At 25.5% G+C, this 25392-nt stretch overlaps 7 protein-coding genes across 7 annotated transcripts; 3 read left to right on the plus strand and 4 right to left on the minus strand.

Moving 5' to 3' along the window:
• Positions 1–34: 34 nt before the first annotated feature.
• On the plus strand, positions 35–4108 carry PCHAS_0314500 (DNA-directed RNA polymerase II subunit RPB2, putative; the record flags this gene model as incomplete). Its single annotated transcript, XM_016799907.1, has 2 exons — positions 35–86; positions 225–4108. The coding sequence occupies 2 exons, from the start codon at positions 35–37 to the stop codon at positions 4106–4108; spliced, it is 3936 nt and encodes a 1311-aa protein (XP_016653217.1).
• A 550-nt stretch (positions 4109–4658) lies between these two features.
• On the minus strand, positions 4659–7097 carry PCHAS_0314600 (origin recognition complex subunit 5, putative; the record flags this gene model as incomplete). The annotated part of the gene is made up of 1 exon (XM_016799908.1): positions 4659–7097. One exon carries the CDS (start codon positions 7095–7097, stop codon positions 4659–4661), a length of 2439 nt encoding a protein of 812 aa, XP_016653218.1.
• A 1121-nt stretch (positions 7098–8218) lies between these two features.
• Positions 8219–10076, minus strand: PCHAS_0314700 (palmitoyltransferase DHHC11, putative; the record flags this gene model as incomplete). Its single annotated transcript, XM_016799909.1, has 10 exons — positions 8219–8294; positions 8422–8509; positions 8648–8735; positions 8885–8920; positions 9024–9116; positions 9235–9296; positions 9408–9539; positions 9666–9775; positions 9870–9928; positions 10017–10076. 10 exons carry the CDS (start codon positions 10074–10076, stop codon positions 8219–8221), a joined length of 804 nt encoding a protein of 267 aa, XP_016653219.1.
• A 1706-nt stretch (positions 10077–11782) lies between these two features.
• Positions 11783–15997, plus strand: PCHAS_0314800 (DEAD/DEAH box helicase, putative; the record flags this gene model as incomplete). Its single annotated transcript, XM_016799910.1, has 1 exon — positions 11783–15997. The coding sequence occupies one exon, from the start codon at positions 11783–11785 to the stop codon at positions 15995–15997; it is 4215 nt and encodes a 1404-aa protein (XP_016653220.1).
• Positions 15998–16252: 255 nt separating this feature from the next.
• Positions 16253–19702, minus strand: PCHAS_0314900 (conserved Plasmodium protein, unknown function; the record flags this gene model as incomplete). The annotated part of the gene is made up of 2 exons (XM_741155.2): positions 16253–16324; positions 16418–19702. The coding sequence occupies 2 exons, from the start codon at positions 19700–19702 to the stop codon at positions 16253–16255; spliced, it is 3357 nt and encodes a 1118-aa protein (XP_746248.2).
• A 599-nt stretch (positions 19703–20301) lies between these two features.
• PCHAS_0315000 (conserved Plasmodium protein, unknown function) lies at positions 20302–21168 on the minus strand (the record flags this gene model as incomplete). The annotated part of the gene is made up of 2 exons (XM_016799911.1): positions 20302–20367; positions 20551–21168. 2 exons carry the CDS (start codon positions 21166–21168, stop codon positions 20302–20304), a joined length of 684 nt encoding a protein of 227 aa, XP_016653221.1.
• Positions 21169–21800: 632 nt separating this feature from the next.
• PCHAS_0315100 (conserved Plasmodium protein, unknown function) lies at positions 21801–25085 on the plus strand (the record flags this gene model as incomplete). Its single annotated transcript, XM_729436.2, has 1 exon — positions 21801–25085. The coding sequence occupies one exon, from the start codon at positions 21801–21803 to the stop codon at positions 25083–25085; it is 3285 nt and encodes a 1094-aa protein (XP_734529.2).
• Positions 25086–25392: the final 307 nt, after the last annotated feature.

Below are 25392 nucleotides of genomic sequence, written 5' to 3' on the forward strand. Positions count from 1 at the left end.
TATTATTTTTTTTTTTTTACATTGATTTTAACAAATGCATGTTAAAATTGAAAACCCGTATCCCCGCCCTGATTTTATGAAGCCAGGTAAGAATCCCAGCTATGCCCCATAGCTTGTTCATGCCTATTGTATAGCCATTCATAGTTTATTTTTGAAAAATATGTACATGATAAGTATAAGGCAGTAAACATACACATGCATGCGATCCCCTTTCCTTGTTGCAGACCCAGGCATTGAAGATCTAAGTGACAAAGATGATGACGATCAAATCAACGAAGAAGATAGTTGGGTTGTTATAGGGTCCTTTTTTGGGAGTCATGGTTTAGTGAATCAACAAATTGAAAGTTATAACGATTTTATAGAATATAGAATGCAAGAAATAATAGATGAACATCCACATATTGAAATAAAACCTCAACCACAATATAGACCTGATAAAGATGAAAATACAAATATAATATATTCTTTGAAATTCGGTCAGCTATCATTAGATAGACCATTTTTTGATGAAAAGAATTTAGTTAATAAAAATTTATGGCCTCAAGAAGCCAGATTAAGAAACTTAACTTATTCATCTGCTATATATATTGACATAGAGCAAAGTACATATATGATTGATGAAACTACAAAAAAACAAATTTTAAAAGAAAAGTTTGTATATGAACGTATAAATTTAGGTAGAATACCTCTTATGCTTAAATCTATGTTTTGTTGGACAAAGGGCTTGCCAGAAAATGATATTTCAGATATGGGGGAGTGTAGTTTAGATCAAGGTGGTTATTTTATTGTTAATGGTGGTGAGAAAGTTTTAGTTGCTCAAGAAAGAATGGCAAATAATTTTATATATGTATTTAAAAAAAAGCATTCTTCAAAATTTGGATGGATTGCAGAAATTCGATCTCAAATGGAAAAATCACAAGCTACATCTGGTTTTTCTGTAAAAATGAAAACAAAATCGGGTTCTAGAAGTGGTGGTTCTGGAAGATCAAGTGGTGGATTACTTGTTGCTACATTACCATATATAAGAACCGAAATATCAGTCGGAATATTATTTAGGGCATTAGGTTGTACTTCGGATAGAGATATATTACAACGTATTGTATATGACTTTAATGACAAAATGATGATTAACATAATGAGAGAAACATTAGAGGAATGTATTGATTATCCTACACAAGATATATGCTTAGATTATATCGGAAAAAGAGGACCAACAGTTGGTGCATCAAGAGATAAAAGAATTTTATATGCAAAAGAATTGTTACGTAAAGAGGTATTACCACATATGGGTACAGGAGCCGGTGTTGAAAGTAAAAAATCTTATTTTATTGGATACATGATAAATAGATTATTATTAGCTGAATTAGGAAGAATTAAAGAAGATGATAGAGATCACTTTGGAAAGAAAAGATTAGATATAGCTGGTCCACTTATGGCAAGTAGTTTTGCTACTTACTTTAGAAAGATGGCAAAAGATGTAAGAAGAGTATTACAAAGACAAATAGATAATAACAAACCTTTTGATGTAGCTGGAGCAATAAGAAGCTGTTCACAAATAACACAAGGAATGCAATATCAACTAGCTACAGGAAATTGGGGTAAGGATAAAGATGGAAAAGTTATAAGAACAGGAGTAGCTCAAGTGTTAAACCGATTAACATATTCTTCATGTTTATCACATTTAAGAAGGTTGAACACACCATTAGGTAGAGAAGGAAAAATGGCGAAACCAAGACAATTACATAATACCCATTGGGGTATGATATGTCCTTTTGAAACACCAGAAGGTCAATCTGTTGGTTTAGTAAAAAATTTATCTTTAATGTGTGATATAAGTGTTGGTACATCTACGAATAATATATATGAATTTTTAACAGAATGGGGTCTAGAATCATTAGATGAAGTACCACCACAATTATTGAATGAAAAAGTGAAATTATTTTTAAATGGAAAATGGGTTGGTTGTTTTAATCAAATAGATAACTTAATAGAAACTTTGTACGAATTACGAAGAAGATGTGATATATCACCAGAAGCATCAATTGTTAGAGATGTGAATAGTAAAGAAATAAAAATTTTTACAGATTCAGGTCGAGCTATGAGACCATTATATGTAGTAAAAAATGTAGGAGGTAAAAATAAATTAAAACTAACAAAAGAGCATATTAGAAATGCTACAAAATATCCAGATAAATATAACTGGGATTATTTTATACAAGAAGGTATTATTGAATATATAGATTGTGAAGAAGAAGAAACAACTATGATAAGTATGTTTATAGACGATTTAAAAACTGGGACTGGTTATTATAATAATTATACACACTGTGAAATACATCCATCTTTAATTCTAGGTGTTTGTGCATCTATTATTCCATTTAGTGATCATAATCAAAGTCCTCGTAATACATATCAAAGTGCAATGAGTAAACAAGCAATGGGAATTTATGTAACAAATTTTAATATACGGTTAGATACGTTAGCTCATTTGCTATATTATCCACAAAAACCATTAGTATGTACAAAAGCTACAGAATATTTACATTTTAAAGATTTACCAGCTGGAATAAATGCAATTGTAGCAATTATGTGTTATACAGGATACAATCAAGAAGATAGTTTGATCATGAATCAATCATCCATTGATCGGGGGTTATTTAGAAGTGTTTTTTATCGTACTTATACTAGTGAAGAAAAACAACAAGGTAGTTTAATTATTGAATCGTTTGAAAAACCATCTGTAAGAGTAGTAAAAGGATTGAAGAGAGGTGATTATACAAAATTAGAGGATGATGGTTTGATAGCACCTGGAATTCGGGTTCTTGGTGATGATATTATAATTGGGAAAGTATCTCCAAGTATTGATGATGAAGAAGATATAATAATTCAAAAAAAAATTCCTAATGCTTCTTTAACCACATCTAATAATAAAAATATTTATGATACTACAGTTGGTAGTGATAATATTAGTAGTAGTTCTAGTGTGATGGGAAGTCCATCTTATACTTCTAGTATGTTAGATGTAGGTTCTGAACCCAATGGAAATGAAAGATATACATCTGGTAGTAGTAGTGTTGGAAGTGATACTGCATCTAGAATCAATTCAGTGTCAGGACAATCACATACTACATTAGTATCAGGAGCAGAAAGCGATAGATATGGTAGTACTGCCGGTGCTACTATTAGAGAAGATGTAGAAGTGCCGACATTAACTATTCGAACAACTAGCGCAATGAAACAATATAAAAAAGATTGTTCTTTAAGTATACGATCAAATGAAAATGGTGTTATAGATACAGTTATGTTATCATCAAATAGTAGAGGTAATAAATTTGCTAAAGTAAAAGTACGATCAGTTAGAATACCTCAAATCGGAGATAAGTTTGCAAGTAGGCATGGACAAAAAGGTACAATCGGTATAACCTATAGAATGGAAGATATGCCATTTACATCTGATGGTACATTTCCTGATATTATTATGAACCCACATGCAGTTCCATCTCGTATGACTATCGGGCATTTAGTTGAATGCTTAGCTGGTAAGGTAGCTGCTATTGAAGGAGGAGAAGGAGATGCAACTCCATTTTCTAAAATTACAGTTCAAGAAATTTCGGAACGTTTACATAGATTAGGTTATGAAAAATACGGTAATGATATATTATATAATGGGCATAATGGTAGAATGCTAAAATCTAAAATATTTATAGGACCAACATTTTATCAAAGATTAAAACATATGGTGGAAGATAAAATACATGCCAGAAGTAGAGGACCTCTAACTATGATTACAAGACAACCAACAGAAGGAAGATCAAGAGATGGTGGTTTAAGATTTGGAGAAATGGAAAGAGATTGTATGATATCTCATGGATCTGCTAAAATGTTAAAGGAACGTTTATTTGAAGAAAGTGATGCATATCGTGTTCATGTTTGTGATAATTGTGGTTTATCCTGTGTAGCAGATATAAATAAAAATGCTTATGAATGTACTATATGTAATAGTAAGACAAATATTTCACAAATTTATATTCCATATGCATGTAAGTTACTTTTTCAAGAACTAATGACAATGGCAATATATCCGAAGCTTGTTCTCGAAGATATGTAAGCACCAAAATCAAGCATTTTTATATAAACCCAAATCTTTGAATACTTAATTTTACAATTTTTTTTTTGTAATAATTGCGCTTTGCGTTTTATTTCTATTGCATGCCCATTCTCAAAAATATGTCATAAAAATCGAAAAAAATTTTTCATTTTTTCCTACATAAACGTTAAAATGTTTCACGGCTTTATTTAAGCTACATTTTAAACTATATCTTATAACTGCATCTTATTACTAAACAAAATATACTGCATCATTCGCCATATTTCCGTCTTGAAATACGAACACAATTTTTGAAACACGAATTATTTTAATAAAGTTTTTAAAAAATTTGTGGTTGTGTTTGGGTCCTTGTTTGGCAAATGGAAGTCGAGCAACTACCTCCATCATCAAACAGGACATAAAAAAATTAGCAAAAAGTTCGAAAAAGAGTATGCAAATTAATAAATAAACATGTTGGTAATGAACGAATAAATAAATGGATGAGCAGGTGGTGTAGTAATATGCCAAAGGAGGGAGTCTAATTGGTGTTGGTATGTCACTTTTAATTGATTTACAATATCAATTCGTCAAGCGGTATCTTGAGTTCCTTCGAAATGGTTCTGATTGTTTCCTCTGGGACCTGAATAGTCAATTTTGTATATGGGTCGAGAGGGTCGTAAGTAATTGAATTATTAGTTTCACAAAAAACACTATTATTTAAAAATGCAAAATTATTTGCTGAATTTAAAAGTGTACTGCCACAAAAGCCACTCCACTGTACTCCATTCATTAAACTATTACGCACTAGACAAGATAAATTATTAGGCGTATAATAAGAAACAAATCCTAATTGTATTAACGAATTTATTTGTTGGCATATTAAACTATTTAATATTAACTGTTCATCAAAAAAACATACTAATAAACAATCTGTTAGACATAGCCATCTTATAAATGTAAAAATTTTAGGAATAGATTGGCCTATTAAAGTTAATATAGATTCATTACTATTTCTTGTTTTCCTTTTTTTTGGCAAATTAAATGCACCTCCTTTTACCGTTGCATTAAAAAAACGTTTATCAGTTAATGGTGAATTTCTAGATGCTAAATATGCACCTAATAATAATATCTTTGAATAAAATGATAAATCTATTTTATTTTTTAAATTTGTCTGATTTAAAAAAACTGAATCTGTTAACTCGAAGGTAAAATGGCTAGCATGATTATAAGTAGCAACACGAATATGAGTATCTATATTTCTTTGTAATGCATTCATATTTTCAACAATGGGTTCTAATGTTCCATCTATTATTGGTTTAATAAATAAAGGCCACATATGAGAACATATAAATAATAATTCATGGAAATCACTTTTATAATCCTTATATGAAACATTTATAATATAATCAATATATCTACACCATATATCATATATAACATCATTCTCTAAAACAACATTATTTTTTTTTATTACAAATTCTTTTCCTGTACTTCCTTGATTCTTATTTGTAGTATAATATATTTTGAGATCTTTATCATTATATGTTAGTAAAGATTCAAAACACATAGTACTATATAATCTATATAATATATTTTTACACATATCAGATGTATATGAATCAAACCAAACTGTTGGAGGTTGTGGTAATCCATCAAATATTTCATCAGGTAATGGTGACCTATTAATTAATATTACACATAATCCTCTTGTTGTTTTATTAGCTTTACTTAAATCATTATAAGGACCTTTAATATATTCATGTATTCTTGTTAATGCATAAAATAAATCAGGATGGGTTCTAACCAAATATCTAATATTATCTAATATAAATACAACAGATCTATCATATAATTTATCTTTATAATAATTTTTATTACTATATATTTTTATTCTATTTTTTTTTGTATTATTTTGTTCGTCTTCTAACTGTTTTTTTTCTGCAGATGAAATGTCTTGTGATTTTTTCCCAGCCTTATCAAGTTTGTTATGCTTTCCTTTTTCATTTATTTTTATATTTTTACCTCTCTTGTCATTTCCTTTTATTTCTTTATCATTCTTTTGCAAGTTAAATTCATTTTCTGGAGTAAAGGACAGTAGCTTATGCAGTGTACTAAAAAAAACATCAGTATTTGATACATGGTTAGGGACTAGTTTTGTTGGATCATATTGATAATCCGTAATATTATTAAATTTTTTATATTCATCAAATTCTTTTAATAAACTAACACTTAGATCTTTGAGTATTGTATGATATATAGCATTTTTTGCTGATTTTCCTGATTGATAAACAGCCATTAAACAATTTACATATGCATATGGTACATTTAATAATTTTATAAAGCTTTTAACAACTTTTGTTTTTCCCATTCCAGGTAATCCTAAAACTTGTATCACAGATATAGGATCTCTCAAATCTCCTAACAGATTTATCATTCGATCTAACTGTACTTCTCTTTCAAATCCACATGTTTTTAAACATGTTATGTATGTCCCTAATATATCACGTGGTATTGCTGGAATTATTTCTTTAAAATATTCTTCATCAATTATTTCATTTAATTCTTCATCATATAAACTATTCTGTTCATCCGTATCTTCGTTTTCTTTAGTATCGTTTTCATCGTTTTCATCCTTTCCATCGTTTAATTCTTCTGACTTGTTCATATTTTCTTCATAATCTTCATCATCTTCTTCTTCGTCATTTTCCAGTTGATATTCACTATCCTCATCATCGTTGTCATTCGTTTCTTTGTCTTCATTACTATCATTTATGTATTCACAATTCTTTTGTTTTTTTTTTAGCCTACTAATGCTGTTTTGGTTACTACATGTGGAATCCGTATTTGATGGCAGTGTGCTCTCATTTTCTTTTGCTCTCGAATTTTGGGAACTATTTGAAATATTTATTTTTTGTTTTTTGGGGGAACTAAAACTGTAAATACAATCCTGTGCCGTTGCATTACAATCATCTGAATTTATATCACTTTCGCTATCCTTTATTTTGTGCATTTTCTTAATTTTTATCTTATACAAATATCATTTTAATAAAATATGTACATATATGTATAATGAGGTTGAAACAAATTTGGCACTAGCTATTGTGGCTATCAGTAAAACTTAAAATAAAAAATTAAAGGATCATGCAAAATAAGGAAGAGCAAAAATAAACAACTAAATGAAAGACGAAAAAGGGAAAACCGCTTTATTTTCCGAACTCATCACATATACACACACATGTACACAGACATATACAATAAGACCGAATATAATGACTAATAACTAGGATTCATATTTTATTTAAAACAAAAAAAAACGAATAATGTAAATGTATAAATAGTTTATTTTTTTATGTGTGAGAAATACATATAAATTACAAATCAACGAACTTTCATATAATTTGAATCTAAAAATAAGGAAGAGAAAAAAAAATAAAGCATAAGCATATATCAAATAATTATATCGTATCAAATTAATTTACACATCAAAATGAAATTAGAAAAATATTTATTACATTTAGTGAAATATAATCCAATAAATGTACAAATTAAGGAAAATTGTGAAATTAATGCAATGCATTTATTTGGATCTTTTTTCATATTTTCCTTATTATATCATGGTGTGCATTTTTTCCAAGCATATTAAAAAGGAAGACATGTGTATTTAAAAATTGGATTATTTTAATTCATGCATATATCAAATGTTTTTTTTTTAATATTTTCAAATATTTTCAAACATTTCCAAACATTTTCAAACATTTCCAAACATTTTCAAACATTTCAAGCATTTTCAAACTTTCCGCTTTTTATAACAATTAATAAGCCTTTTGCGAAAGATATATACAAGTCCTTGTGTAACAAAATAAAGGATAATAAATGTAAAACAGTGTAACAAGAAAAGATTAATTTTAAAATGAAAATAAAAAGGTATATCCACAAATATGTGTATGTAACTAGTGGTGAATAATGTAAATATGTAAAATTCAGTTATACTCAAATTAATTATATACAATAAGAAAAAATAAGTATTCTTGTAAAATATATAAAAATATTACTAATCATAAAAAAAAAAATATGTACAAATTAGCTAGCTGGTATAAAAATAGTTAAAATAATATTCCTGTTCATAATTTTTTATTTTATTTTTTTTTTATTTTCATTAAAATCGTCCACTAAATTGTCCTTGATTTTGGCATCAACAGGGATGAGCCTGAAAGTAGTTGGAAAATAAATGCAATCAACAAAAATGAGAGTATGCCACTTGGCTTATACTGTGGTGTTACGAAATTTGTAAATGTATGCTGATTATGTACATGTGCATGTATTATATATGGTACCATGTGTGTGATGCTTCCCCAAAGATTTCTATAAATGATTTAGAAAAACTCTGTTCTTCTCCTTTTATATTTTTCAAAAATTCAATACCTGCATGTATTTTGAAATGCACAAAATTGGTATAGCTTATAATATTTTTATAATTGACAATGTGAAATTAAAAAAAGGTGTATATTAGCAAATGAATAAATATATATAATAATTATTATTATTCGCGTTTTTCGAAACCTGATGTATTCGTTTTTATTCCCCAATACTGATCGACAAGCATAACAAAAGAAAATATTCCAAATATTAATGAAGATATAGAAACAACCTTGAAAAAGTTAATAAAAATAAAATTACGTTTAGAAAACTGTGTTAATATTGTTGCTATAAGGTAGTAGCCCTTGATTAGTGACACCATCCTAGCTGCTATTTCATTTTGCTTTATTTTTTTTTGTTTTATTTTTTTTGTGGAATTACTATGATATGGAAAATGTCCATTTTAAGGAAGTTGCACTGACAAAAAAAAGTGAAAATGCCACGAAAATTTTAAGAAAAATTTAGTATATACATATATATAAATATGTGTGCATTTTCTGTTTCTCTCTTTTCTTATTACACTTTCATCTTTAAAATGGGCCCGCTTTTGAATGCACATGATCAGTTTGTAGAAAATTATGAAAGCACAATTACAACACATTAATAAGGCGTACTGAAAAATAAAAATAAACTCAAAATTTGATGAGAGTTATGTTTGGAAATATTTGTGTGTGTCTATATGGAGGATGATTATTATAATTTTGTAAATAATTAATGAATAGCTTTTTTACAATATTTAGGAGAATGAAAAATTTTTGGTTGTATAATCCAACACAATTATTTATCCATGTGCCTAAATTAGTAGACAATAAAAGGTTGAGGAAAATTATAAAGTTATTAATATTGTAAGGGTATTATGAAAATATTTTTTTTTTTTTATTAATATTTAGATTTGTATACGTACAATGGTGGTCCATTTTTTTTACGCACTTATTACAAGTTGAACAATGATGAGCTCTTTTTATTTTTGGCAAATTACATTTTTTACAATAACTTATATTATGGTCATATATATTTATATTTTCTCCTGGAAAATCTATGAATAAAAATATATAGCAATAAGCATAATTAATATAAGGAAGAGAAAAAAAATAAAATAATTGTATTCATAATTAATATAAGGAAGAAAAAAATAAAATAATTGTATTCATAATTAATATACCAGATCTGTTTAAATATCCTGGATTTTTTAATAGACATTTTATATGACACCATAAAGTCATACATGTTGTAAATCCAAATGAGATCAGACATGCTATTTTGATTTTTGTCCTATATAAAGAAAAAATTATAGAATAAAAAACGAGAAAAGAAAATGCTGTTATTTTAGAAATTCCAACATATATTATGCTTGTTTTTTTTTTACGAAAAAGTTAATGCACATTTGAAACATAAATAAGTTGCTTGAATGGCTAGCCCATAAACCTGTGAATTTGCAAAATGAAAAATGGGTAGCATAATTATTTTTTTATTTTATTTTTTTGGCTCCCTTGTTTTTTTAATTAATTTATACTAATAAAACAATAGCGGAGTTATATAACACGCGGAAGGTGGCTTTTATTTTGTTTATCATTTTATTTTCCTTTATTTATTTTTCTTTATTTATTTTCCTTTATTTATTTCCCTTTATGTTCGTTTTGTTATAAGTGTCTTTCTCCAATAGTAAACAAAGAGAAAGGAGAGGAAAATATGGAAATTTACGATTGTTTGGAAAATTTGATACAATTACATATTCATGGTTAATTAAAAAAAAAATTATCTGATTTATTTCACAATTTGTTTGTGTGTTTTTTTTAATTTCCCTTTATAGGGTAAGAATTAAAATAATTCGAAAACGAACTAAAATGAAATACCATTTTTTATAAGGAATATTAAAATTTAAATGAAATTATTTTGTATACACAGACAATATAAAATAACCATAACAAGAATAAATACAAGACCGTATTTGCATGAAATATTTTGTTTTAATCACACATATGTGTAAGTAAGTAATAAATTAATAAATATAATTATTTATTATAAGTAAGGAGAAAACAATGACCCGAAAATATAAATTTCCATTTTTTTTTACACATCAATAGTGAAATAGGTTGGTATAATATCCTATTTGTGTGTAAGAATGTGTTTTTTTATTTTTTTTTGGAAAAATTGTAAAATACTTATAACATTTTTGTACTACCTAATAAGGATATATAATTAATTTTTTTAATGCTAAAATATTGTATCTTTAAAAAATGGGAATAGTCATTTTTCAATAATATGGACTGGAAATAAAATATGTATATGCTTTGATAAGGCACTATTAAATATTTATAGAATGTTTTTTTTTACAAATATTTTGTCATATAATATTGACATTTTTAATCTCTTTAAATGTGCAAAATATCTCTTTTATCATTTTTTTGTATTTCATAAAAATTAGCTTATAATATTTATTGTCCTTTCTCAAAAATCGTAAAAAAATGTAATTATTTAAAAAAAATATAATTATTTACAAAAAAAAACACACACATGCAGTAGTATAGAATGCACTTTGTATATTTTGCACTGCATATATAGAATATGAAGAAATGGGATTGTAAAAAGAATTATATGTCGAAATGATAAAGGATTAATAAATTAAAAAATATAGCGAAATATAAATGTAGTTAAAAATAGAAAGACTAGTATCAAATATATCGTGTACTTATTTTTATATATTTTGGACAGCTCTTTGTATTTCTAAATTTTTTTTCTTATCTCCTAATAGTTTATCTTATATAATTCTATATGTCATTTATTTTTTGTAAATATTTACATTTTTATATGATTTCTTTTGTTTTTGTTTTTATTTTGGCAAATGCCCAAATAAAGGAATACTTAAAACTTACAGTCCAGTAATTCACAAAAATAAAAGCAAGCCAGATTTTCATAATCTGTGTTTTTGTTTTTAACTATTTAATTTTAATAATATTATTTTTTAAGAATAAGACAAATTAAGTTTGGAAAAAATATGTCTATTTAAAGTTATCGAATTATGTTAAATCATAAAAGTTGGTAGCTAGCGAAAAAAGTCAAAATAAAATTTTGAAAAGTTATTCAAATTATGTCACTCCATATGTATACATAATAATGCTAAGATGTTTTCATAATTTTTCCTATTAGCAATACACTTCTCAATTTTTGTTTTACATTTTACGAAAATAAGTAAGTGTGCCATTAGTACCATCACTGACTTGTTGCATATTTGCATTGTTGTGTCATAGTGGATAAGCAAAAATACGTTCCCTTCACAACATGATTGGAAATTGTGATAAAGAAAATTTAGAGGACGAGTCGGAAAATTATACCATACCCCTTTGTCACAAAAATGAAAAAGACAAGTATGATAATATAACTAGCATTGGCAAAAGTATAATGTGTAAATCTTCGCATAGAATTGAAACAAGTGTAAATAATGAAATTGAAAAAGAAAAGGAATTGGACATATCTAAGTATGTCTATTTAAGCGAACATTTACAAATACGAAAAGATAAACAGATTTCTATGAGCTCATCATTAAATAAATATATAAATGATAATATAAATTTTATTAGACATTTTACTGAAAGTAATAAATCGTTGGAAGTTTCAAAAAAGGATGTATCAAAACAATTTGTGGATATAGGGGTAAAAATACGATTTTTACTTTATAGAGATAAAATTAAAAAATATAAAAAATACAAAAAAAAGTATGAAGAAAAAAATGCAATGAAATTAAAAAGGTTAGGAAATAATGTAAACGAGTTATATGAAAAAGTTATCACATCTAAACAAGATACTATATCAAACCAAGGTGTTTCAACCCATTGTGGGAACGAATCTAACTGTTCAGATAGTAGCTGTCTACTATCCGATTCATCAATCGAAAATGGAAACAAAGTTCCAAAGAATGTAGAAGGTCAAGATCATCGAATTATAAAGCATTTCAATTATAAGGAAAGTGATTTACATACTATTAAAAGGTTGGAAAAAAATAAAAATAAATATTTTGAATATCTAGATAGTATGTATATAAAATATGGAATGCTTAACAATATGAATATTTCTTATTTTCAAAACATCCAAAATATTATTAATAAAAATGTTTCAGATATTAATATAACAGATAAAGTAGACAACGAAATGAAAAACATTAAACAATTTTTTTCAAATCAAAAAACTATTAAAAATATTGAAAAAAATCAAAATATGCTAAGGACCGATATTTTAAATGCAATGTTTGGATTTAATATAATTAGTGATACCCAATGTATGAAACTTCCAATAAAATATATAAATCGTGATTATGAATATAAACATAAAGAAGGTTCAGTCAAAAATGATGGTCTATATGACCACGACTTAATCTCAAAAAGTGTTGACAATGAACGAAACCCGTTTTTGCCAAAGCTTAGAAATGTAAAGGAAGGGAAAAAAGGAAAAGAGGTTACTACAAAAAGTAGAAACAATAAGGTTGTGAAAAAAGCTGAAAATATTATTGACAAAAATACGAAAGAGAAAATATGTGAATATATATATGGGTTGCAAAAAAAAAATTGTAAAATGAATGGGAAAATAAAAAGTTTAAAACAATATGTATTATTAAATAATTGGAAAGACTTTAAAAATCACAATATATATATAAATATGATAGATCGTCAAAAAAAAGAAAATGAAAAGTTATTTGCAACTTTATGTTATGATCAAATGAATTATATAAAAGAAAAAAAACAAATCATTTTAGAAAAGGAAGAAAAAGAACGATTAAAATTGTTAAGAGAAAATAATATGGATGAATATATTAAATTAATTAAAAATGTAAAAAATAAAAGAATACAAGAATTGTTAGATGTAACAGATAAATTTCTTAATACTATGTCTCACTCTGTATTGCATCAAAAAGGGGAAGCAGCTTCTACTCTTTCTACTGCATCTAAAGAGAATACTAATGCTAGAGAAAAGTATTATGATATTGCCCACACTATTAAAGAGAAAATTACAAAACAGCCATCCATATTAGTTGGTGGAAATTTAATGAAGTATCAATTAGAGGGTCTTGAATGGCTAGTCTCTTTACATAATAACAATCTGAATGGAATTTTGGCGGATGAGATGGGGTTAGGAAAAACAGTGCAGACGATAAGTTTGTTTGCTTATCTGAAAGAGTTAGAAGGGGGTGAAGCCTCTAGCCAATTTAAAATGCATAACGAGGTTGGAAAAAACTTGATCATCGTCCCGTTGTCCACTCTGCCAAACTGGTCAAACGAATTTGAAAAATGGTGTCCATCTTTAAATGTTATAATCTATAAAGGGAATAAAAACGAAAGAAAAGATATTAGTAAAGTGTTGCTAGAAGAAAACTATGATATTTGTTTAACTACATTTGATATTATAATTCGAGAAAAAAATATACTAGGAAAAATATCTTGGAGTTATATAATAATAGATGAAGGACATAGAATGAAAAATGATAAATCAAAACTTCATTCTATTCTTTCATTGTTTATTAGTAAACATCGTATATTATTAACTGGTACACCTTTACAAAATAATATGACTGAACTATGGGCTCTCTTAAATTTTATACTTCCAAAAATCTTTTCTTCGTCATCAAATTTTGAAGAATGGTTTTCACTCCCATTATGTAATGAAAAAAATGTTTATGAATCTATGACTGAGGAAGAAGAATTACTTATTATTAATCGGTTGCATACTATACTCTTACCTTTTATGCTTAGACGTTTGAAAAAGGATGTACTTGAATTTTTGCCAAAAAAATATGAATATAATATATATGTACAATTATCGTTATATCAAAAATTGTTATACAAACAGATTGAAGAAAAAACTTTTAAACAGGTTAATTCTGATGGTACAGTAAATACAAAATCATTTCAAAATACAATTATGCAATTACGTAAAATTGTTAATCATCCATTTCTATTTACAAATAATTATGATATTAATGATTGTATAATAAAATCAAGTGGTAAGTTTGAAGTGCTTGATAGAATGATACCAAAATTAATAAAATTTAAACATAAAATATTATTGTTTTGTCAAATGACAAGAGTAATGGATATCCTTTGTGATTATTTTGAACTTCGAAGATATAAATATCATAGACTTGATGGTAGTGTCAGCTTATCAGATCGTAGACAAATTATCGACAATTTTAATGAACCTAAGTCTGTGAATAATTGTAAAGAAATTGATCAAAATGATATCAATGATTTATCAAATCAAGAATTAGATACTGATGAAGCTATGATATTTATACTTTCTACAAGATCTGGAGGTTTAGGGCTAAATTTACAAGCAGCAGATACTGTAATTATATTTGATAGTGATTTTAATCCTCACCAAGATATTCAAGCAATGTGTCGATGCCACAGAATAGGACAAAAAAATGTTGTGAAAGTTTTTCGATTTATCACACTTTCAAGTGTAGAGGAGTTAGTCTTTCAAAGGGCAAAAGATAAACTCAATATAAATGATAAAGTTATACAAGCAGGATTATTTAATAAAATATATAATGACAATGATAGACAAACAAAATTAAAAAATATTATTAAAAAAAATCAAAAATATGATACTACTCTTCAACCAACGAATCCTATCATGCTCAATGAATATATGAGTAGAACTCCAGAGGAACTCGAATATTTTCTTAACTTTGATCGAAACTATTTTGGTGAAGACCTGTTCGTACTCTTGCAGTCTATGCGTCAGAGGGAGACACAAAAGTCCCAGTTCCGCTACGTCAGCGAAGACGAGGAAGAAGGAGAGGAAAAGGAAGAAGAAACTGCTGCCAACGTTGATGCTGGTGATGCCGCTAATGCTGACAATGCTGACGACGCTGACCAGATTGAGCAAATTTTGATAAAATCGAACAAGCTAGTCAACGAGGCGGAGTTACCAGTTCATCTATTTTGTGAAGACATTGTTGAAAAACCTGAAATAAATTTTAAGAGAACACGAAAAGTAATTAATTATAATCTTATGTATGAAGAAGAGTTAACTGAAGATCAGTTCTGTGAATTGATCGATCCAGATTCCCCTCAGCCATTATCTCAAAATAATGTCAATGACCCTATTGAAATTCAAGATTGCATAGAAAACGAACAAACGAGTGATGTCGTACTTTTAGAAAACCAAACGGACGATGCCGTACTTTTAGATAATAATCAGAAAGAGGAACAAAATAGGAAAGGTGAAATGACCGATATAGAAACTATTTATCTTGAAGAGGATCAAAGAAAAGATGAATATGAGTTGGACAATCAGGATAAGCAAACGGATGTGGAAAGAGAAGAAAATGGTATTAAGAAACGAAAGGGAGATGAAAATAGTGTCAACAATTTTGAAAAAAAATATTCAGAATTTTCTGAAATGTTTGATATGTTAAATGTTTCAACAAAATTACAAGAAGATGAAAAAGAAAACAGAGAAAACAAAAAACGAAAAAAAATTAGTGGACATGAAATGTAGTTGCTACTATTTTGTTTTGGCACACTACATCACATAGGAGAATAAAACAGAAAAAACATGTGCATCTTCGCATTATTTGTGTCATAAAACGGCATCGATTTTGTTATTTTGTCATTTTGTTATTTTATAAATTTGTCGAATGCTTTGTATTTTTCATAATATCTTGTTCGAAACCATTTTTTGCCTGTCAAAGGATGTGTATGTTCCTCTATATGCATACACTCAAATTAACACAAAAAAAAAATATTTTAAAAATCATTTTTTTATGCAAATATCAATTTTAAAAGGGTGAAGAATAAATTCGCTTATTATTTCTTTTTTGAGATTCTGCAAAAAGGTAGAAAAAAAATGTAAATAAAAATAGGTCTAATAATTATCCGATTAAGTAAAATAAATTATTTTCTTTTTTTTATTACTCACCATTTCATGTAAATTTGATAATATATTTTTATGCATTTTTGATGAAGATATATTTTTATTATTATTCATAACTTCTTCAATATTTAAAGACAAATTAATATAATAAGAAGCTATTGTATAAGCTTCATATAATATTTTCAAATCTTTATATGAAAAGTTTATTAGCATTTGTTCGTGATATGAAAGTGATGGGTGTGTAGAAATATAACTATTGTTTGTAAAATAAAAAATAAGGTTATATATTATTATAATTATATTTCTTGAGAATGCTAATTTATCAAAATAGTTGTTATTTTTATATATCCTGTAAGTTTGTTCATATTTTTTGTCACCTTTATAATGATCACTATTATTAATATCTTGGATTTTATATGAATGTGAATGAACTGTTGTCTGTTTATTTATTTCGTTAGCAATATTTTTTGATCTTTTTTCATTTTGCTTTGTGTCACCATAAGGGAATTTTTCAAGGCTAAAATTTTTGCAACTTGGATTCTGACCATTCTCTATTTTATAATCAAATACGTCTTGCACTAGTTCAGGACGATGCATTAAAGAAACGTCTTTTCCTTTTTCAGCATTTGCACATTCATTTTCATTTCTTACTTGTACATACTTTTCTTTCTCTTTAGTAAGAATGACATTGCTTGTGTCTGAAATTATTTCAGTGGGTGTTGCCTCTTGTGATGTTGCATGGTTGTGCAAAAGTAAATAATTTTTTAATTCTTCAAAAGTAAATATTTGATTTACATCAATCTTATTAATTTTATTTATAAGTGCTTGTTTTTTTTTTCTTTCTTTTTTTTTCATATATTTATTATTTTTATTTTTTTCATATATTTTTAGGTCATGCACATAGAAGTTTTTTTCTTCCATTTTGTCGAAATTATGATCACACGAGATGGCTAGCTGTTCTAAATTATTTTTTTCTAAATTAGTTGTTTCACCATATTGGACTACATTGCCACTTCCAACCATACTTCTTCTATTTTTGTTACCCTCTTCGTGTGGATCAAATTTTCTTTGAGAGCTTTTGATGTATATGTCTAAAATGGTAAGGATCAAAGGTCTAGTCACATTGAATGTATATTTATTGTATATATGAAAACTAAGAAATAAAGTTATTTGCAAAAGAGACGGAAAATCATAAAATAAAGGAAGTTTTTTTAAATTTATATTTTTATATATATTATATTTATTATTAATATTATTTAAAAAAAAAAAATCGGAAAAAATATGTCTAGACTGCATATGTGATAATACATGAAATAAAAGATCCAATAAGTTTTCATTTACTATTATATTAAATTTTCTTTTTATTAAATAAATAAAATATTCTGACCAAGCTTCATTTATATATATATTATTGTCTGCCAATATTTTTATAAATAACAATAATTTTTTTATTTTCACATTTTTTTCAAACACCCTAAAATATTTATCATCATGTTGATATTCTAAACATGTGTGGCTTTCCATTTCGGCAGTTTGATTGAATTTATTTTTTATTTCACAATTGTTGTTATTTTTTGGTTTATTTTTATTTACCATTCTATATGATATTTGTTTATCTGCATGTTTTATTTTAAAGAAAGCATCGTTTATTTCATTGCTTACTCTTTTTGGCTTGTTAGGAGGTTTATACATGTTCATAATTTGGTACAAAAATTGGCTGTCTTTGTTCTTTAATATTATGTACATGTTAATAATAAATTGGATTAAATCCTTTGAACTTATTGTGTGCATATTTTCTAAAATATATGTACTTATATTTGTTAATAAATTTTCATTATAACGATATTTGCATTTTGCCAATATTGATATAAGATCTTTTATTTGTTTTATATTGTAATTATTTATGTAACTACTTTTTTTTAGCTTCCCATTTGATCCCTCCTCTTTTATGTGCATATTATTTATGAGGTAGCTATTTGGTAAATAGTTGGCTAGCTGTTTTAATTTTTTTTTTTTGTGCATATTTTTTTCGATTTTTATAAAATATTTCATAATAATTATCAAATCATCAATACTAAAAAAAGATATATCCTTTTTTAAGAAATCCAAAATTTGCTGATTAAATTTATCAATGCTTAATATATTCCATGTTTCATAGGTCATATATTTCTTTTGCAAAATTTTAACATAATCTACAACTTGATTTTTTTCAATATTTACACTTAAGCAAATGGAAATACATTTATTTATTAGATCTACACAATTGTTCATTGAATTTTTATATTTTCTCATCGTATATTTTTCGTAATTTAAATTTTTATAGTACATTTTTTTAGCCAAAAAAAAGTGGACATATTTTTTTTTTTTTATATTATTTTTTATGAAATGGTCTACAAACCCATATGGTACTGTTTTATATAAAGGGAATTCCACACACGCTTTATGTCTATTACTTTTGCCATTTTTATTATGATAGTTAGCTATTTTCATATTTCTAGAATATTGGTGAGATAATGAATGGAGAGAAGATGATCCATCCTTTGTTGTAATACAATTTCGTAAATAATAATAGGAGGAAGAATTAAGAAAAAGACTTCCATAACAACTAATAAATGACTTTTGTGCTTTATTTTTTTTTAATATTTTATTTATTTGTATTTTTAAATTTACACATGATTTTAAAAAACTAATGGATAATTTGTAGGGCATCATATATATATTATTTTCTTTTTTTATGTCTTCAAAATTGTAATATATATATCTTAAAAGTGTATTTAAAAAATCGTAGTAATATATTTTTGCATATACATAATAGTTAAATAAATTAATTATATCTTCCACTGTTATATACTTGAATATGGAATTATTTTGTGTTTCATTTTTTTGGAAAATTAATTTATAATGGAGAGGGGGTAATCCCTCTATAAATGTGTGGCATAATAAACGATTTATTTGTAGATCATTTCTTCCCAATAAGAATGCGACATTTTTCAAATTTAAAATTATAATTTTAAGCATATAATTGTGATTGCTACAGCTGGTTATATCCAGATCGTTATTAATTTGCTCACTCAGGAGCCCACATTTTTTATTACAATTTATGTCATTGTATTTGTTTTCATGCTTTATTATACCAGTTTGGCTCTTTTGAAATGTATTAAAATGTATAGTAGTACTATCTTTGATAATGTTAAGGTTGGAAAGGTTTGCTAATATATCTGTTTTGGCATTCTTTTTAAAAAGATATAATTTTCTGTGACTTAGTTTTTTTCCTATTTTAAAGTTTTTTTTTTTTTCTACCCATTTTATTATTGCCCTTTGAAAATCCATGAGAATAATTATATAAACAAAGTTTAGTTCACATAGAATAAAAATAACATCATCTTTACATTTTTTATTTTTTAAAAGTTTGATGAAAAGATTATACAAATTAGTGTACATCCATTATTGCGTGATTACTATAAATGGGGAAAGGCCTTACATATATATATAGAGAGAGAGATTGATTTTGAAATATATAGAAATGACGTGGTATTTAATTTATGCATCGTCTTAATGCTTACTATTATTCGTTCGTTTATTTTGCTATTATTTTTTTTAAATGCCCATGTGAAATGGGATAGTGAAATTGTTCCGTTTTATAAGTGTATATTTTATGGAAGTGATATAATTATATTACAGAATAAATTAAGTCAAAAAAAATGTAAAAAAAAAATAAAAATCGCATATTTTGGCTAGTTTTTTAAAGATACTAAATAAATGGATATATCCATTTTTATTTAACAAAAATAAAGTATATTAATTTCGAATGGTTTACAAAACAAGTTAAATTGGTGTGGTATATCATGTACCTTTATAATATAAAATGATGGGTATACATTGGTTAAAAAAAAAAAAAAATATGAACATAAAAAAAAGGTAAAATATATTTAGCTAGTTTTATTTTTTTTTTTTATTGAAATACTAACATATGTTACTCTTCTTTCCTTAGTTCTCTACAAAAAAAAAATAAATGGATTACATAAAATGTGTAAATACTATAAATAATGTATAAAGATATTTAAAAAAAAAATAAAACATTTTAAAGGAAATTAATACACACACATTTAAGTTGGTATATTATAAAATATGGATAGATAAGGTTATGTAGTTGTACATAATAATGATGGAGATATTACCTCTGAATATTTGTGTAGCTTAGGATTGTATGGTGTTTTTGCAAAATTTATTAAACTATCATAATTGTCATTTAAAAATATATCATTTATAATATAAGTATTAGATATTATATTATCATTCATTGATAATGTTTCACTATTTATATTTATGTCTAAGTGGGCTGAATAATCGGTGTGTTTTATTTTGCCGGGAGCTTTAGTATTTGCATTTTTATTACTGGTTGCAGATATGTTAGTATTATTCGTTTTATTTGTATTTGTGCTTTGTTTAGTGGCACTGATTGATGTTAAGAATTTACAATAATAATTTACAATATCCTGAAGAAGATAAGACGATCGAATAATATTACTTCCTACTGCATAAATACAAACTTGTTCGTTTGGCATATCTTTTGAATTATTTACATTTTTATTATTCCCTTCTATAATATTTGCTACTTGATTTGTATTAGTATTTAATAATTTTATAATTCTCTTTTGATATATATTAATTGGCTTGCTAGATCGTATATATATATCTGTATTTTTTTTTTTATGAACATGGTCATATTCTTTTTGAATTGTATCAATAATTACCTTGCATGTTTTTTTTTTTTTTTTTTTTAAAGCTGTTTCCATTATTTTGTCATAATATTTTATTCTTTCTTCAACTAAATTTATCGAAATTATTATATTTAATTATTAATCAGGTCTTTGTGCCTATTTTTAAGTAGTAAAGGATGGCATATTAAAATGGCGAATATTTTAGTTTGCAATTTTTGCAATTTTTGCAATTTTTGTAAATTTTGTAAATTTCGTAAATATTAAACTGTTTATATGTTCCATAAATAATGTTCTTTTGTCGTTGGATTTGTCATTATTTATTTTATTTTTTTTACTTTTGTTTTTTCAAATTTTTTTACGGGCACAAAATTATCCCATAGGAGGAAGCACATGTCAATAAGGAAATATTCCATGATCCAATATAGCAGTAATAAATAAAAGCGGAATGAAATAATAATATTTTCCAAAATTATATTTCACAATATGTTGTATATGAAAAAAAAATAGCTTTTATAAAACCACAATAATTTATTATCAATTATTTTAGGAATATAATTTCCTTTTATTAGGCAATTTTTTCTCTATATACATATTCATTTGTTATTATTTTATATTCCTATTTTTGCAACCTTGTTTTATTTTGAAAATGTGCCTTAACTAGCCATAATGGTAAAAGGGGAAAGAATGAGAAATGATTTGAATATAATATGATTTTAATAAAATCGAAAGCCCACTCTACATTTTGTGAAATTGTAAAAATAATTAACAACATCAATAATAGGAATAAATACTTATTTCAAAAGATACATAGTAGGGCCCACCATTTTTCATTTTATAATGAACATAGCCAAAATCAGGAAGATAAAAATGAAGGGAAAAAATGTGTGCGCCACTTTTTGAGATTTCACAAGGAATTAAAATATTTAGTAAATAAAGAATTATCAAATGATAGCTATATTGATAATGAACCATTTTCACGCAATATCCCAAATTTGGGAACTGCCCAGCTAGCGAAAGAAAATAATCAAAAGTGTGATATAGCTAGTAAGACAAATCAAATAAAAATAGAGTCGCAAACCGAAACAAACTGTTCTTATCAATCATGCAAAGAAATAGTAAATAAACATGTCGAAAAAAATGTAGGGCTAATATATAAAACATTTGAAGAATTGAGTCTAAAGGATATATATTATTTATATGAAAAAATAAGTAATAAAGATTTATTTATTTTGTTTGTTATAAAATTGTTAAACAATGATGATACTAAAGAAAATATGAGGGGGGTGACAAAAAATAATTTTAATATTGGAAGAAAAGTTAATACACAGAATAAATTAAATATAGATAATTTATTATATCCATTTTTTATTTGTTCTGATTTTTATATTCGTAAATGTAATATTCTTATTTACAAAAACATCGACTTTTTTAATGATGTACAAATTGTTTGCAAAAATTTAATAGTACACCTTTTTGATAAAATAAATAAAAATAATTCACAATTAAAATTTAAAGAACTTAATCAAGTATTTATTATATCTATGAAATTGGAAAGAAATGATCCAAATTTATTTTCAACTAATAATATTAACGAACTAGCGAGGATGCTATCCTTCCGTTTTTTTCAAATAAATCAAAAAGAAGAAGACAACAAACGGGTTAAAGATGTAAGAAGTTTTACTGACCTGTCTATTAACATGGGAGACGTAAGCAAATTGCTGTACGAACTCATAATTGATAATAAAGAAATTGCGAAAATAAATAAAAACCATGATATGTTGGAGAATATACAAAATGAAGAACATATAAATTTAATAAAAAACATATTAACACATTCAGTAAGAGAATTAAAAAATCAAAACATAGTGAAAGACATTTTTTTTGCAAAAAATATTATTTCTATATTATATAGTTTAACACATATATCTAATAAAATTTTTCATAATATTTTTGTTGAAATATTTGAAAACAGTTTAAATTTTTTTTATTCATTGTTCTTGTCTACAAATAAAGAGAATACCAATGAGGTGATTACAGCAAGTTGCTACGATCTAAATAGATTGATAAAAAATGTATCAAACCAATTTAACTTTAATTTTGATAAAGAAAAAGATGAATATATTGAAGAAGTAAAGAAAAGCTTAGATGACAAAATAAGAAGCATTACTCTATCAAATAGATCTAATTCAAAATCAGAGTTTTCATACATTCTAACAAAAAGGAATTCCGATTGTAAAATATGTGATGATTTTACTATTGAAGAAATTGTGAAATTTATTTATTCATTAACATTTTATCAAAAAAAATTATATAATCCTGCTTCTTGTAACTTTAATAAAAAAGAAAAAATCAGGGATATCCTCCTAAAATTTTTAATCCCAAACATTTATGATATGGTTGAAAGGGATTTATATAAATTAGTTTTACACATGAATACGTCGAAAAAAAGCAAAGACAATGAAAAAAATTACAACAACTACAACAGCCATATAAGTAAGAGAGATTCACCAAATTGGGGTTCTACCACCCTTTCAAAAGACTTGATATATAATTCGAAAAAAAAAAATGAATTAGTAAACATATATGATGAGAATTACATTTTAAAATACTTAAGCCACTTAATTAATATATATTATGAACATAAGTTTATTGATTTACAAATTTTTTTTCTTACTATAGTTGTTTTGTCAAAATTTAAAAATATCGATTTAGTAATCCTTAGTAATATTTTAAATATATGTTCAAAATCGAATTATTTTTATGATACATTTTTTGTCAGCTTTTATATTTTTAGCTGTTTTGATGGAAACAAATGGAATAGCATTTTGAGAGACGAGACAACAAATAGTATAAGGATAGGAAGCATTTGGAAAAGGTTTTTGAAAAATATAAAAACAAGAGTATCAAATGAAAAAGAGTTAAACAAAATATATCCTGTAAATATAATTAAAATTATGAACGGGTTAATATATTATAAATGCTTGGATAAAAAAATGATCGAAATAATTATCAAAATGATATCACAAAATGATTTAAGTAGCAATGAAAGTGTAGCAATGGATAGTACAACAACACAATTAAAGGTAGCGAACGAAAAGGACAAGTTTAATTTGATTTGCTTGAGCTCCGTTTTGAATTACATGAGTTATACAGAAAATATACAAAGCTACGATATGAAAGTAAAGCTTGTAAAAATAATAAAAGAAAAAATACTAAGGAATAATATAAAGGATAATAACAGATTATTGTGTAGTATATACATAAGTTATGGACGATTAAATATTTATGACAAATCATTATTTTATAATATTTATAAAAAGCTAGACATTAAAAAATTAAGTCTTTTAAATATATTGAGCATATTATCTTATTTAAATAAGATGGGAATTTATGATGGGAAAATATTACGTACATGTTTTAATTACACTTTTGAGAAAAACAAAAATAAAATTATTTTATATAATACATCATTGATGATACATTTATTTTTTATTCTGACGTCTATATGTCAGTTATATTTATATGATAATATACGCACTGTCTTGACTCATATATTATACATAATTAATTGTATATATATGAATAATCAGCAAAATGCACACAAGCAAAACAAAAAAAAATTAAAACAGAACGAGATCCCCCAATTACCCAATTTCAATAATGATAATAATAGTCTACCTATGAATTATCATTTTTATTCGATGCTTTATATAAGCCTACAATCATTTTATTTATTTTTTTTAAATGAAAAATTTAGTTCTAACACTAGTTTTATAAACCAAATAAATATTAAATATTTGCGTATAATAAATTATTTAATAGATCAAAAATATGATCAATATTATTCAATTAAACCAACAAATTCAGATATTCAAAAAAAGGTTATGGCTCTTTTAAAACATACCCTTAAAAATAAAAATGTCCAAATTGTTTATGAATATTATTTGACTCCTATTCCATATCTTATTGATATGGTTATTCTACCCAAATAAAAAATGGGTAAAATAGCTATTTTGTATTTTTTTTTTTTTTTTTTTTTTAATTTATACCATTTTGGCTAGCTGTGGTTTTATTTTTTATGTATGTACATGTGAATATACTGTTTTCAATTTCATGTTTCACTATTTGTTTTAATTTTAAAGTTAACAATTTTTTTTTGTGAAACAACAGGGTAAACCCGTTTCAATTCAACTTTGCAAACATTATAAGTGTTTTTATTTTATCATTAAAAAATTTTAAAATAATATTGATACATGTTTTTTTGGGGAAGAATGTGTATATAGGGCTTTTATGCATAGT

This window comes from Plasmodium chabaudi, assembly GCF_900002335.3.
Source record: "Plasmodium chabaudi chabaudi strain AS genome assembly, chromosome: 3".
Taxonomy (NCBI): Eukaryota; Apicomplexa; class Aconoidasida; order Haemosporida; family Plasmodiidae; genus Plasmodium; species Plasmodium chabaudi.